We start from the raw sequence: 12,060 nt of genomic DNA, 5'->3' as shown, positions 1-12,060 counted from the left end.
AAGTCACACTCAGTGTTAGCAAGCTCACACTCTCAACTTATTTTAGCCTAACATGCGGACAATCCATAAGTGACGCGGGAGTAGATAGGTCATTAAGCTCAACATTCACATGGGTAACCTATTTTGATACCACAAAGAAATTGAAGTTTCATTGTAAAACTAATTAGCAATATAAGATGTAGCCCAATTCTTTACATGCACATGCAAAATATTTTTAATCCCTAGATTGAGGTCAAGATCGCCCTCCAACCTCTGAGAGTCAACAAGTTTTAGAGATAAAATAGGAGAGTTGTAATTTGTCTTCCAAATTAAACAATCATCGATTAAAGTGTATGATGACTATTTAAAAGTGCTCTACTAACCAATATCTAAAATAAATGAAAAACTGATTGGGTTAAACCAGATCTTATAGCCTTTGGGTCATAGTCATTAGGTAATGTGGCCTACCCCTATCATGGTTGGACGTTTCTTGTTCTTTCTCTTTAAGTCTTATGCTATTGTCTCAAACTTGTTAGTTTAAAAATGTGCACGAACAAATGTTTGCCATCTAAATTGTCACACTGATATTATATATATGAACGCCGCTCAACTAAACTCAGCCCCACTTATTTAAAACCACTGATATTCCTACTAATAATCGTACAATTAAGGTGATCCTTTGAAGTTGTATATAAACAGAGAAGGCAAGGATTCGAATTTGAATTAAAAAAAAAAAAAAAAATTACTGATCTAACCAATTTAGTTGAGTTCCGGTGTGGTTAGACACATGGTTTTCTTTCATCTTGTTTTTAGTTTGTTTTCTTTTTACAGGGTATCTGAATTCATATGCAATCTTCCAAAACCAATCACGAAAATACTACAACAACAATAATGATTCATGAAGGTATATATCTCCATGTTTGGTAAATGAAATCGGATTGAGATATAAGGGCAAACCAATTAATCCCTCGTTTGGGAAGATCCCTATAGCTTTATGTGGGTTGGTTGGTTCGTTTGTTTTTCATATTTCTCACTTGCTACCAGATAAAACCCACTAGCAACTCTTTATTGCTTTTGTTTGGCTCTTTTGGCACAAAAGTGATTCCACCCACCGCCGAACAGTGTAAACATTGTAAAAGGGCTAAGCTAGGACGGATATTTTGAGTGCATATACTGCATATATCGCATCACTTGCTTTTCTTAAAGGAAACTGCATGATTATTGGATAGGCTCATGTTGATTTTCAAAGATTAAGGTACTCATCAAAGTCAATTAGTTTTCTTCTTTTGACTCTATGTTTCGATTAGGGCATGTATATTTAAGTAATTGGCTCTCTTTAGCTTTAGCATAGTAGATAACCCTCATTTGTGATGTCAAGGACTCAAGGGGATTCGAAATTTGGTGTAGATAAAAGAGCACACTTCTCTAATTAATTTGTTTGAATTCAAGTGTCGGCTTCATTTGTTTTACATATATTTTTTCTGATCTTTTTCTTTCATACCCATATACAACATGAAACACCTGTCCTATAATAGATGACATGCAGTACCTGATGGCACTGTGTGCTGATACAGATTTGAACGTTGGACTTGATTCAACAACTTAAACTAAAGGCTTTTGCCTTAAAATGGTCCTTGAGATTAACAAAACTTCTCACTTTGGTCTCTGATATTTGAAATCGATAGAAGTGGTCTCTAAGTTTGTCCACCATCAATAATGTTGGTCATTCCGTGAAAAATCTCTGTTACATAAGGACCCAAAATGAAAAAAATACCCTCAATTTAATAAACCATGCGCCAAAATGATTTCACAAAAATTGAGGGTATTTTTGTCATTTCATTCTTACTTTACGGATATTTTTCACGGAATTATCAAAATGATTGATGGTCGACAAACTCAGAGATCACTTCTATCGATTTCAAATGTTAGAGACTAAAGTGATGAGTTATATCAATCTCAATGACCATTTTGGTGAACAAACTCAGATACCACTTCTATATATTTCAAATCTCAGGAACTAAAGTGAGGAGTTATGTCAATCTCATATTTAACGGTCAAATGTGCATCGGCAAGAAAAATTGAAGAAGAACATCACCAAATTCCACATACAAATATGGTTCACTCCTATTGAAGGGTTTGGTATTACCATCCTATAATCTGTCAATTCTGATGTCAGTTTTGTTGAAATGTCTCATATCAACCGTATCAATAAGAAAAAAAGAGTTAAAAAATTTTAACCCCGCTCCAACTAACACTGAGGCCTTTTGTGATAAAACCCCACACCTGACGGATTGTGGAAATGGTAATTATCAAGTTGGGGACAGTATCAGTGTTGTTGGAAGTAGACCTTTGACCCGTCTCTCTGATAATTCTACAAGTTTCTCAGCTTCTAGGGTTGTGATAGGCTAATAACCATGAGATTTAACTTGGGCATAAAAGCCTAAGCAAGTAATGCACGTAGTAGAAGTAGTTGTTTTGATCCCCCAAACCAGAACAAATAACATACAGTGGCAGACCACTCCTACCATCCCCCATTGAAAATAAACCATCTCTCTCTCTCTCTCTCTCTCTCTCTCTCTCTCTCTCCCCCCATTAATTTGTTTGCCATTTTTGGCATCCGCGTTCAAGGGAGTGACACAGTTCCCATTACCCTTGGTTTCCAATCGCACCATTAACGTGAAAAAAGAAGGGTCCCAGACCCTAACCCACCATGCACTACCGCATTTGCATGAACAAGTTGATACCTACTAACCTTTGCTCTCCCTCATGATCGATCATGCTCTTTGAGAAGATAGTATTGGAATCTTTTGCAAAATATTCCAAAGCTGACAAAGAAGATTCCTAGTTGGGCGATTCTATCCATCCTATCATGTACACTTTGAAACAATCAGTGGCCTTTGGTGCTTGACAAGTGACAAGGCCTGCCTCGATCGTGATCCGCCTTGTTTTAGCTAGGCATCATGTATTTCATGCATTTTGATTGAAACATCGATCCACTCACACACTGAGCCCAGTGGACATCTATTGCCTTGAAACTCCGAGTTGTTAGACTCCCGTAGTCACATGTGCGATGTATCTACAAATGTGACAAGATTCTAATAATTTGTTTTGTTTGGCACGAATAATAATATCTATGCATTTTTGCATAGAAATAATGCTGGCAATGATAATTTTCGAGAAAATTAGAATATACGTACCCATAATATTCTACATGTTGGTCTAGTGGCGGCCGCTACTAAAAATTTTCAACCAGTTAGGTTTTCGCATACCATCTTCATGCAAGTTCATTATACATATTTTGAAAAAGGGGTCAAAGACATGCAAAGTTTTCATTTGCTTTGATTAAACACATGACACGCGTGATGCAGAATGACAACTCGACATCTCCATTTTGACGAGAGTCTCTCTCGGTCAATCGCAATTGGGATGATTGGGCCTTCTGTGGCCCAGTTTGCATGTACGTATTAGGTATAGCCCACATCATTATCAATTGCATGGTTGGGCCCTTAAGTAGTCCAATTTATTATCGGGAGAATAGTGAATCAAATTTGGGCCAAAATCTGAGGCCCAAAGACAATGACACACAGGAGGGATTCGGTTCAGCGGGAATAAGGCATTCAAGTGCATCATTCTCTAAAACAATGTATCCGTGGTTCACTTGTACAGCAAAGTATCAAAAGATAAAACTATTTGCTTCAAAACTGTAGTGAAAGTATTGTTGTACAAGCTGATACAGAATTATACATGCTTTGCTCCGTAAGTTCATTTGTTTATCGAAGCATTTCCCTCTCTTGTCAGATCAATCGAATTAAAATTGCACATTTCAGCTTGGAAAAAGCAAGTAGGAAGAAAATTAGACCATTGCCTCCATGTTTCGTGGGGTTAAAGTCCTCCTTGATGTTGTTATTCTGCTGCCCCACACAACCAGCTGCCTATTCTTCTAGCTAATTCATTTTCGACTTCCTGTTTTCGAAAGAACAATGGATGATGCTCGATGAGGCGGAGTGAAAAGCTTATTCTTCAGTATCCTCGACAGATTTCTTGTATTCCGGCTTAAGCTCGTAAGTACCCTGGTTGGTTCCCCTTTTGTTGTACACACACAGCTCATTCAGTATCTCTTTCAAGAATTGCTGCCGATGAAGAAACATAACAAAATTGTAGCATTACTAGGTTAAACCATTATTTGTAGCATTTATCAAACTAATTCCACAGTTGTTGAAAATTTGGAGTGTGGCATTTAGCTAAGCATAAGCAAAATGACTGAAATACGAACCGCAGGTTGATTGGTTTCTTGCACCAGCTGCTTCAAGGTCCAGTTCGGTTGTTTTTGTTCAAATAACTTGAACACTATATCCTCCAGCTCCCCACGATCTCTTCTAGTCCTTTTCATGTCTGATTGTTTAACAGGTGCAGGTTTCTTCTTATCCTAAAATGGATAATTCAAAAAAGTTATTCCCTCTTTTGGTATAAGTTTGTTCAAAAGAATGAATAGAAAGGAAACTGATACCTTTGAAGTGGATGAAACCAAGCCAATCATCCCAGGCATGGGCCTCATAAGTAGTCCTCGGTCATTATCGATCATCTTTGGAATAAATTAAAGCAACGAGATAATCAAAATCTGTGATTCATATACCATGGGAACTGCTATATCAGAAACATATGGAAGAAAATGGATACCTGTATTTGTCTATTCTTGATCATGGACTTGTTTGTCCTTTCACGACACAGCTTCCCATACTCCTCGATGTTAGTACCGTGGGGCTTCATATCAAACTTGTGATCCACTTTACCTTCCACAGAAACTTTGCCTACAATGAACGCAAAAGCTTTTGATTATTTGTAAAGACCTCAAAACTAAACGTTCTACAGCGGAAGAGATAAAGGGTAGTAAAATGGTAACCAGGAATGCAAAAGCAGAACGTATAACATATGACTTGATGAACAAATTGGCCATCCATAGAGCTATGCTTATTAATGAACAAGTTTCTGCACGTCACCCTGCATATTATCTATAACATAGATGCATCACATGTATTGGAACCAATCAATTTCTACAAGCCAAGACTCAATTTTCTCCATTTTTCTGATATGCAGTAGTCTAAGCCCAGCATAAAGCTGGCTTCGTAGTCGTCTAAACCCTAAATACCATCCTGAAAGTGAAGAAAACTTTGCAAAACACAGTTGAAACATCAGTTTAAATGTGCATTAAACAAAAAGAAGAATCTCAACTCTATTAGATATTTACGAAATAAAATCTACGAATACAACGAGTGTCAGCAAATTGAATTTCTAAAGCTCACCTTGATTTGTTTCGGAGAAAACGCACATGGGAACAAAGTCTTTAAACATATTCAATGAATAACTTTTCGGCAAATTGGCAGCAGCAGAGTCAGGCATCTCCATCTTGAACTGATTGCAAAATCAAGAATCATAATCAACCAATGCAGAATGCAAATTGAGCATTCGAAAACCCATGTCAGGTACAAAATTCCCAATCAATCAGTGACAGAGCACAACATCAATTAGGGTTTTTCTATAAATAAGTAGGAATAAGCTCAATTAAGCTGCAAGGAAACCGAAATTACCATACTGGCACTTAAACCTTTCAAAAATACTAGCCCTAATTCACAAATTTAATTATCAAGAAGTCCAAAAGTGCACACAAGTGTATGAAGAAAAGCGATCGAATTGATAGAAAGCAATAAGAACCTCCATGGCAGTGGGGTCGTCGGCGCGTAGGGGATCGAAGGAGAGGACGACTTTGGCGATCGGGTGGCGATCGGAGGGGTTGTGGGAGCTCCACGACTTGGCGACGACCACCGGGCACTTCATCAGCCACACCGGAGCCTCCGCCCTCCCTGTGTCCAAGTTCCGGGTGCTGCTGCTACTGTTCCCGCGCTCCTCGTCCGTCGAATCTCTCTCTCTCTTCTCGACGCCCATAATCTTTAGGAATTTTGTTTCGGTTTCTGACTGACCAGAGAGACTTCAAGCTTCACCGCAGGGTCAAATTTTGTACGAGACGGAGACGCTGTCTTGGCTTTTGGATTGTAAGGCATCTCCAACCGACCCGCTAAAAGTTATTGGGTTAAAAATTGTTTAGAATGGCACAAAAATTATTTCAACCGATAACTAGGTCAGATGATTTGTGGGCCCCATCAGATCAAAACCTCCAAATTAGGCCAGCGGGCTGGCCGTTTCGAGCTCAGCCCTCCAACGCCAAAATGTCAAGCTTGACATTTTGCCACCTCGCTTAGCTCATTTGAATGACAACGGCTAACTGACGTCAGCTAGCAACGGCTAAGACTGTTGGAATTTTATTTTATTTTTTTTGGACAAATTTAAAAAAAAAAATCTATTTTTTTTCCTATAAATACCTTAAGTCATTCATACAAAATTTCTCACATACTTTTTATTTTAGTGTTACTCACTTTAGTGACACGTGTCATTCGAAATACTATCAAAAAAATTATTGAGATTATATAAATATAAAAAATCCGGAGGCTTATTCATTTGGCGACAAGTGACATTCAAAATATGTCTGAAAAAGTTTATTTTAATTAACTATATTAATTGAATTAAAATAATAAATTATATTTGGCTTATGACTCTTTAGCCCCCTCGGTTGGATATGATTTTTTATCAAATGGCTATGTTTAGCATATGGCCCTTTGGCCTCCTTGGTTGAAGATGGTATAAAATATGGTATGATACTATTCATTAAAATATAATTTCTCGGAGGGTTATAGGGCTAAAGGGAGCCCTCTGGCCTCCTTCGGTTGGAGATGGCCTAATCAGCTGTCCTGCAGCTTTTATATGGAGCAACCTTTTGTCCATGTCAAATGGTGCTCCAAAGAAGATGTCAAAAATGACAATATACATATAACGGTGACAAATAACATACCATTTACTCTAACCGATATGTCAAAGTCAATATAAAAAAGAAGGCTAAATTGACATAGATAAAGCTACATTAAACTTGAAACTACCTTCAAATATGGTTTTTGTTATTTTGAAAGACATTCTTCTTGCCTTACCTTGAATGTTAGTACATTTAAGTATTATTTTATTAATTTTACACCAACAACAACTCAACTTTTATTATTTTAGTTTTAAAAAACATAACTGAAGCAATAAAATTTAGCATATCGGAATAAATAAAATATTGATAGTATATTAGATTGCTAAGTCAGCTATCAAATTGAAATTTGAAGTTTTGAATTTAACATCTCTTTTAGAGATGCTCTAAGCTTTTGCTGGATGGAGTAAGGGTATTGTCGGTATTTTAGCGTAGTGTAGGCTTGTGCGCGGGGAATCCTTCCCAAGAAAGCATGAAGGAAAGGTTCGGTTAGCCCACTAGGCCAACCTTGGAAAGCCCAAAATAAATTTTGAAAAACCAGGCCTATTAGTCAAGTAAGCCCAAATTTGCCTAATTTACATTTCAATTCATAAGGTGCCACCGAATACTCGTTATCGGAAGATGAATTTGAATTTGGTTGAAGACGGAAAGGGGAACTTAATATCCTAGCCGTCCACTGAGTCCCATTGCCCTCCACATTCAATCCCCATTGTTGATTTTAAGCTTATCCCAATCGCATAGCCAATTTTGCCTCTTGATCTCAAATCAGTTTCTGCGAATCAATTCTCTTTGGCTAAGAAGGCGATAATCTGATCTAATAGAATTCATTTTGATAAGGAGATTCCAACAGCCATTGAATAAATCCAATCGATTGTAGATATGGCGAAAGGTCACCATCTCTGAGCACCAATGCCAAGAAAACCACCCCCCCCCCCCCATGAAACTTTGCTCCAAATGATACATAGACTTTTGAGAGCAACGTTTCAATCAAAATCTATTGTCGAAGCCTACATCACGTCTCACTCATCCGACTTCATTTCGTCTTTTGTTTCTAGACAGTTGTTCACGATGTGGAGCACATAAGCTTCAAGCAGCGAGAGTGAAAGGAAATATGGAAAGAAACGGGGAGGGGCCTTAGCAATCTCGTGCTTCAGCTCAGGTCTCGTTAGATGACCTAAGGAGGCCTCTTACTCCACCTGAATCTTGTTTAATCTCAGTGAAGTTAGTCTTTATTTATATTACACGTGTGATGGTAATTCTAACTAATTCCCACTTAAGAAAGTAAAATAAATGTATCCTAAATTATATCTTCACATCCCAATTTACATTGTATCTTCAGCTAAAATTTTAAAATATAATTTTGGCCTGAGTCCATTAAATTTTTCGTGTAAGATTTGTGGGACCTAATTTTCATGAGCATCACGGATTGAAGGCAGGTTGGTCTACAAAAAATAAATAAAGAGGGGTGACAGTTTTAGGAGGAGATATAACTGATAGAAGACAAGCAACAATAATGAAGCAGTCAGAATCCCTGCGCCTGGGTTTAACACGTATCACGTCCGTTCGTTTTACGGCCTTAGAAGTGGAAGGCTAGGATTTGATTTCAAGACACCACGCGCACATGTGTTGGGCGCAGCAGAGAAAAGCTCATGTAACAGTAGCCATCAAAGAGTCGTACGTAGCAAAGGAAGCCAACCCATCTCCTCCTCGCATTTGATTTCTAGCCCAACTTGCTGACAAATCGTACGAACCCAAACAATCCACGTGGCTCCAAATTCACCATCTTCTCGGAAGCACACCCACACAAAACACCAACCAAACCAGAAAGATCTGCTTATCTCCCACTCCAGTTAAACTCCCTTCCATTCACTTCCTCAAACTCACCACTAACAATGAATCATCTCGCCTCCTTCCTCCTCCTCCTCCTCTCTCTCCTATCCTCCGCCCTCGCCTCCGCCGCAGTTCCCATCGACGTGGACCCTCTCATCCAACAAGTCGTTTCGGAATCCGACGACGATCAGCTCCTCCACGCCGAGCGCCATTTCTCCAGCTTCAAAGCCACCTTCGGAAAGGCCTACGCGACTCAGGAGGAGTACGACTACAGATTCGGCGTCTTCAAGGCCAACCTCCGCCGCGCCAAGCGGCACCAGGCGCTCGACCCCACCGCGGTCCACGGCGTCACCAAGTTCTCCGATCTCACTCCCAAGGAGTTTCGCCGGAACTTTCTCGGACTCAAACGTCGCCTCCGGCTTCCGGCCGACGCTAACAAGGCTCCGATACTTCCCACTAGTGATCTTCCCGCCGACTTTGATTGGCGCGACAAAGGTGCTGTCACGCCGGTGAAGGACCAGGTACATAAATTTCTGATTTTTATTTATTAATTTGAAAAAATTGGAATTTTTATGGATTATTAATTTTGTTTGATTGTGAAAAATTAGGGTTCTTGCGGGTCGTGCTGGGCGTTTAGTGCGACGGGAGCTTTGGAAGGAGCTCATTATTTGGAAACAGGGGAGCTCGTCAGTCTGAGTGAGCAGCAGCTTGTTGACTGTGACCATGAGGTTCTAATCTGATTACTTTACTTTCCTTGTATATATGCATATGTGTGTGTGTGTGTGTGTGTGCGCGCGCGCGCGTGCATATATATATATATATATATATATATATATATATTGTTTTCTTTATATTTCTTAAGAGAATGAATGATTATTTGATCTTTGCTGTGCTTTAAGTTTTGAACTTTTTGCTCATTGAGAAGATTAAAACTTGAAAGATTAAAGGTAATTGCTTCACTAATTTCTATTGTTTTATGCTATCATTTTCTATCTGAGAACAATTCAGTGCATTTGAAATTTTGTTTTTTTAATGAGGGAATGGTAAACAAAGAGAAATATTTGTTATTTGAGACGGTTTGCTATTTGATAATACATTCATGGTGAAAAAAAGATGTGAACTTAGACTTGTACCAGTCGGTAGACGAGAAGAACTTTTCTACGCTTGGGATGCTACTGCGATGGTATCCCAAGTGTAGGTAAGTTTCTTTCGCAGTAAACTAGTACTTGTGGTAGAGGAGAGGAACTTTCCTACACATGTGATGTCACTTTGATGGTATAACAAGTAGGTAAGTTTCTCTTGTCGTAGAGGGTGGTGGCGATGTGTGTTAATTTGGGAAGTTTGGTTGCTTTTTAAGTCCTGAATGGATTCGACTGTCCTCATTGCATTCTCTTATATCAAGCCTGAACATTTTGCAGTGTGATCCGGAAGAATACGGCTCGTGTGACTCGGGTTGCAGTGGCGGGCTGATGAACAATGCCTTTGAGTACGCACTCAAGGCTGGTGGGCTAGAACGAGAGGAAGATTATCCTTACACCGGAACTGATGACACCTGCAAATTCGACAAGAGCAAAATTGTTTCTTCCGTGTCTAACTTCAGCGTTATTTCTACCGACGAAGATCAAATCGCTGCAAATTTGGTTAACCATGGCCCTCTTGCAGGTACTTAGCTTATAGCATGCATTCAAATTAATTCTCACATTTTTGTTCCAAGTTTACTGATCTTTAATTTGGTCTGCTTGCATGGTGCAGTTGGGATCAATGCGGTGTTCATGCAAACATACGTAGGCGGAGTTTCGTGCCCTTACATCTGCGGAAAGCGAATTGATCACGGAGTGCTTCTGGTGGGTTATGGTTCCTCGGGTTTCGCTCCGATCCGATTCAAGGAAAAACCTTACTGGATCTTGAAGAATTCATGGGGACAGAGCTGGGGAGAGCAGGGATATTACAAGATCTGTAGGGGTTATAATTCTTGTGGGGTGGATTCCTTGGTCTCAACTGTTGCTGCTCTGCATGCATCCAACAAGTAGTTAAGACGGTACCGTAATATTAATGTACCTTGTTAGGCATTTGGGGGTTTGTAGAATGTAAAGACACTGTGTGATCTGATCCCCTAGGTAATTTAGATCAATTGGGGCAATAAGTTTATGTTCTTGTCATGGTTGACTCATGTTGAAGTTGTATAATTTTATGTATTTATATAGATATTATGGAATTAATTACTATATGTATTATGTTTCGGTAATTTTGTGTTTTTGAGTTTATGTCATGATCAATTTATAATTATTTGACATCTTTCAAAAAATATATGAACTTGAGCACAAAAGAGCGGTTGCTCTAGGTATCTAAACGCCACTGCTTGAATTTTTGGGCCTACTTAACTAATTTTTAGACAGGCCTAGTTCCTCCATAAAGCATCCTCTTTAGGCCCAATGACCATTGATGAAGATTACTCTAACCCATTGTCTTGGATTTGAAAAATGCGGCATGCAACTCAGTTAGCTAAAAACATATTTTTCTTCATCGAGCGACCGAATATGCGTTTTTATTACAAGCCAAGTGGCATCCATGGTTCATTTCATTTCCATTTTTATATCTATATGTCTTTTGCATAAAACCCTTTGTGTTTGCTCTAGGCTGAAGGCCTTTGGCAAAGGAGGATTCATGGATTTGTAAACCTTTTCAGGGAGACAAGATGACATTTAATTATCGGCTAATGTTCAATAATCTGCTTTTTAAAGGGGAACCTACCCTCTAAATGTTCACTCTAAATCTAAGTTCTCATCATGTCGGGCAGTGGCCACATGCAGTCCCACTAAGACCCCACCCCCAACTTCAAGCTGGATCCACCCTACAAATGTAGTGCGGGGACCACCAATATCCATTGGCCCTTGGCGCTGGCCCACATTTGCATTCGTAATTACGTTTTATGCAGGTAATTAAGAAAATCTAACGTTCTCTCAACTTTCAAACGTTTTTAGCCCTCAAAATTTGTAGTTAATTTCATTCTTTCCCCGATGTCAGTCAACTGTCAACACGAATCCTCACGCATGACGAATTTTTAAGCTTAACACGTAGATAACATAAGGATGGCATGTAGCTCGTGTGGTCATTGGACTTCACACGTGGGACAATCTGCTTTAATACCAAAAGAAAGTTGAGGTTCACCATAAAACAAATTAATTTTATAGTGAAATTTCAACTTTGTTCATGGTATGTATACCATGGGCTGAAATAAGTCTATATTTGACATAATAATTGATATGACTAAGATGGAAAATTGAAGATAGATTCATAACTAAATTGAAAATTTAGAGGGCCAAATTAAATTGTGTGTATAATTATGGAAAATTGCTAAATTTTCCAATAACAATAAGAAGAAATGAGTGAAACGG

At 38.8% G+C, this 12,060-nt stretch overlaps 2 protein-coding genes across 2 annotated transcripts; one reads left to right on the top strand and one right to left on the bottom strand.

The window, feature by feature from the left end:
• Positions 1-3,650: 3,650 nt before the first annotated feature.
• On the bottom strand, positions 3,651-6,040 carry LOC103928326 (transcription initiation factor IIF subunit beta). The gene is made up of 6 exons (XM_009337362.2): positions 5,689-6,040; positions 5,280-5,388; positions 4,657-4,787; positions 4,487-4,561; positions 4,253-4,405; positions 3,651-4,109 (listed from the first exon to the last, which is right to left on the bottom strand). Exons 1-6 carry the CDS (start codon positions 5,917-5,919, stop codon positions 3,993-3,995), a joined length of 816 nt encoding a protein of 271 aa, XP_009335637.2. The 5' UTR covers positions 5,920-6,040; the 3' UTR covers positions 3,651-3,992.
• A 2,595-nt stretch (positions 6,041-8,635) lies between these two features.
• On the top strand, positions 8,636-10,910 carry LOC125474220 (probable cysteine protease RD19C). Its single transcript, XM_048577654.1, has 4 exons — positions 8,636-9,186; positions 9,274-9,393; positions 10,084-10,327; positions 10,418-10,910. Exons 1-4 carry the CDS (start codon positions 8,728-8,730, stop codon positions 10,693-10,695), a joined length of 1,101 nt encoding a protein of 366 aa, XP_048433611.1. The 5' UTR covers positions 8,636-8,727; the 3' UTR covers positions 10,696-10,910.
• The last annotated feature ends 1,150 nt before the right edge of the window (positions 10,911-12,060 follow it).

This window comes from the organism of the source record quoted next, unplaced genomic scaffold (assembly GCF_019419815.1).
Source record: "Pyrus x bretschneideri cultivar Hongxiangsu unplaced genomic scaffold, Pyrus_bretschneideri_v1 Contig1, whole genome shotgun sequence".
NCBI lineage: Eukaryota > Viridiplantae > Streptophyta > Magnoliopsida > Rosales > Rosaceae > Pyrus > Pyrus x bretschneideri.
Note: the sequence above shows the minus strand (reverse complement) of the source record. Positions and strands in the feature narration are given on the sequence as shown.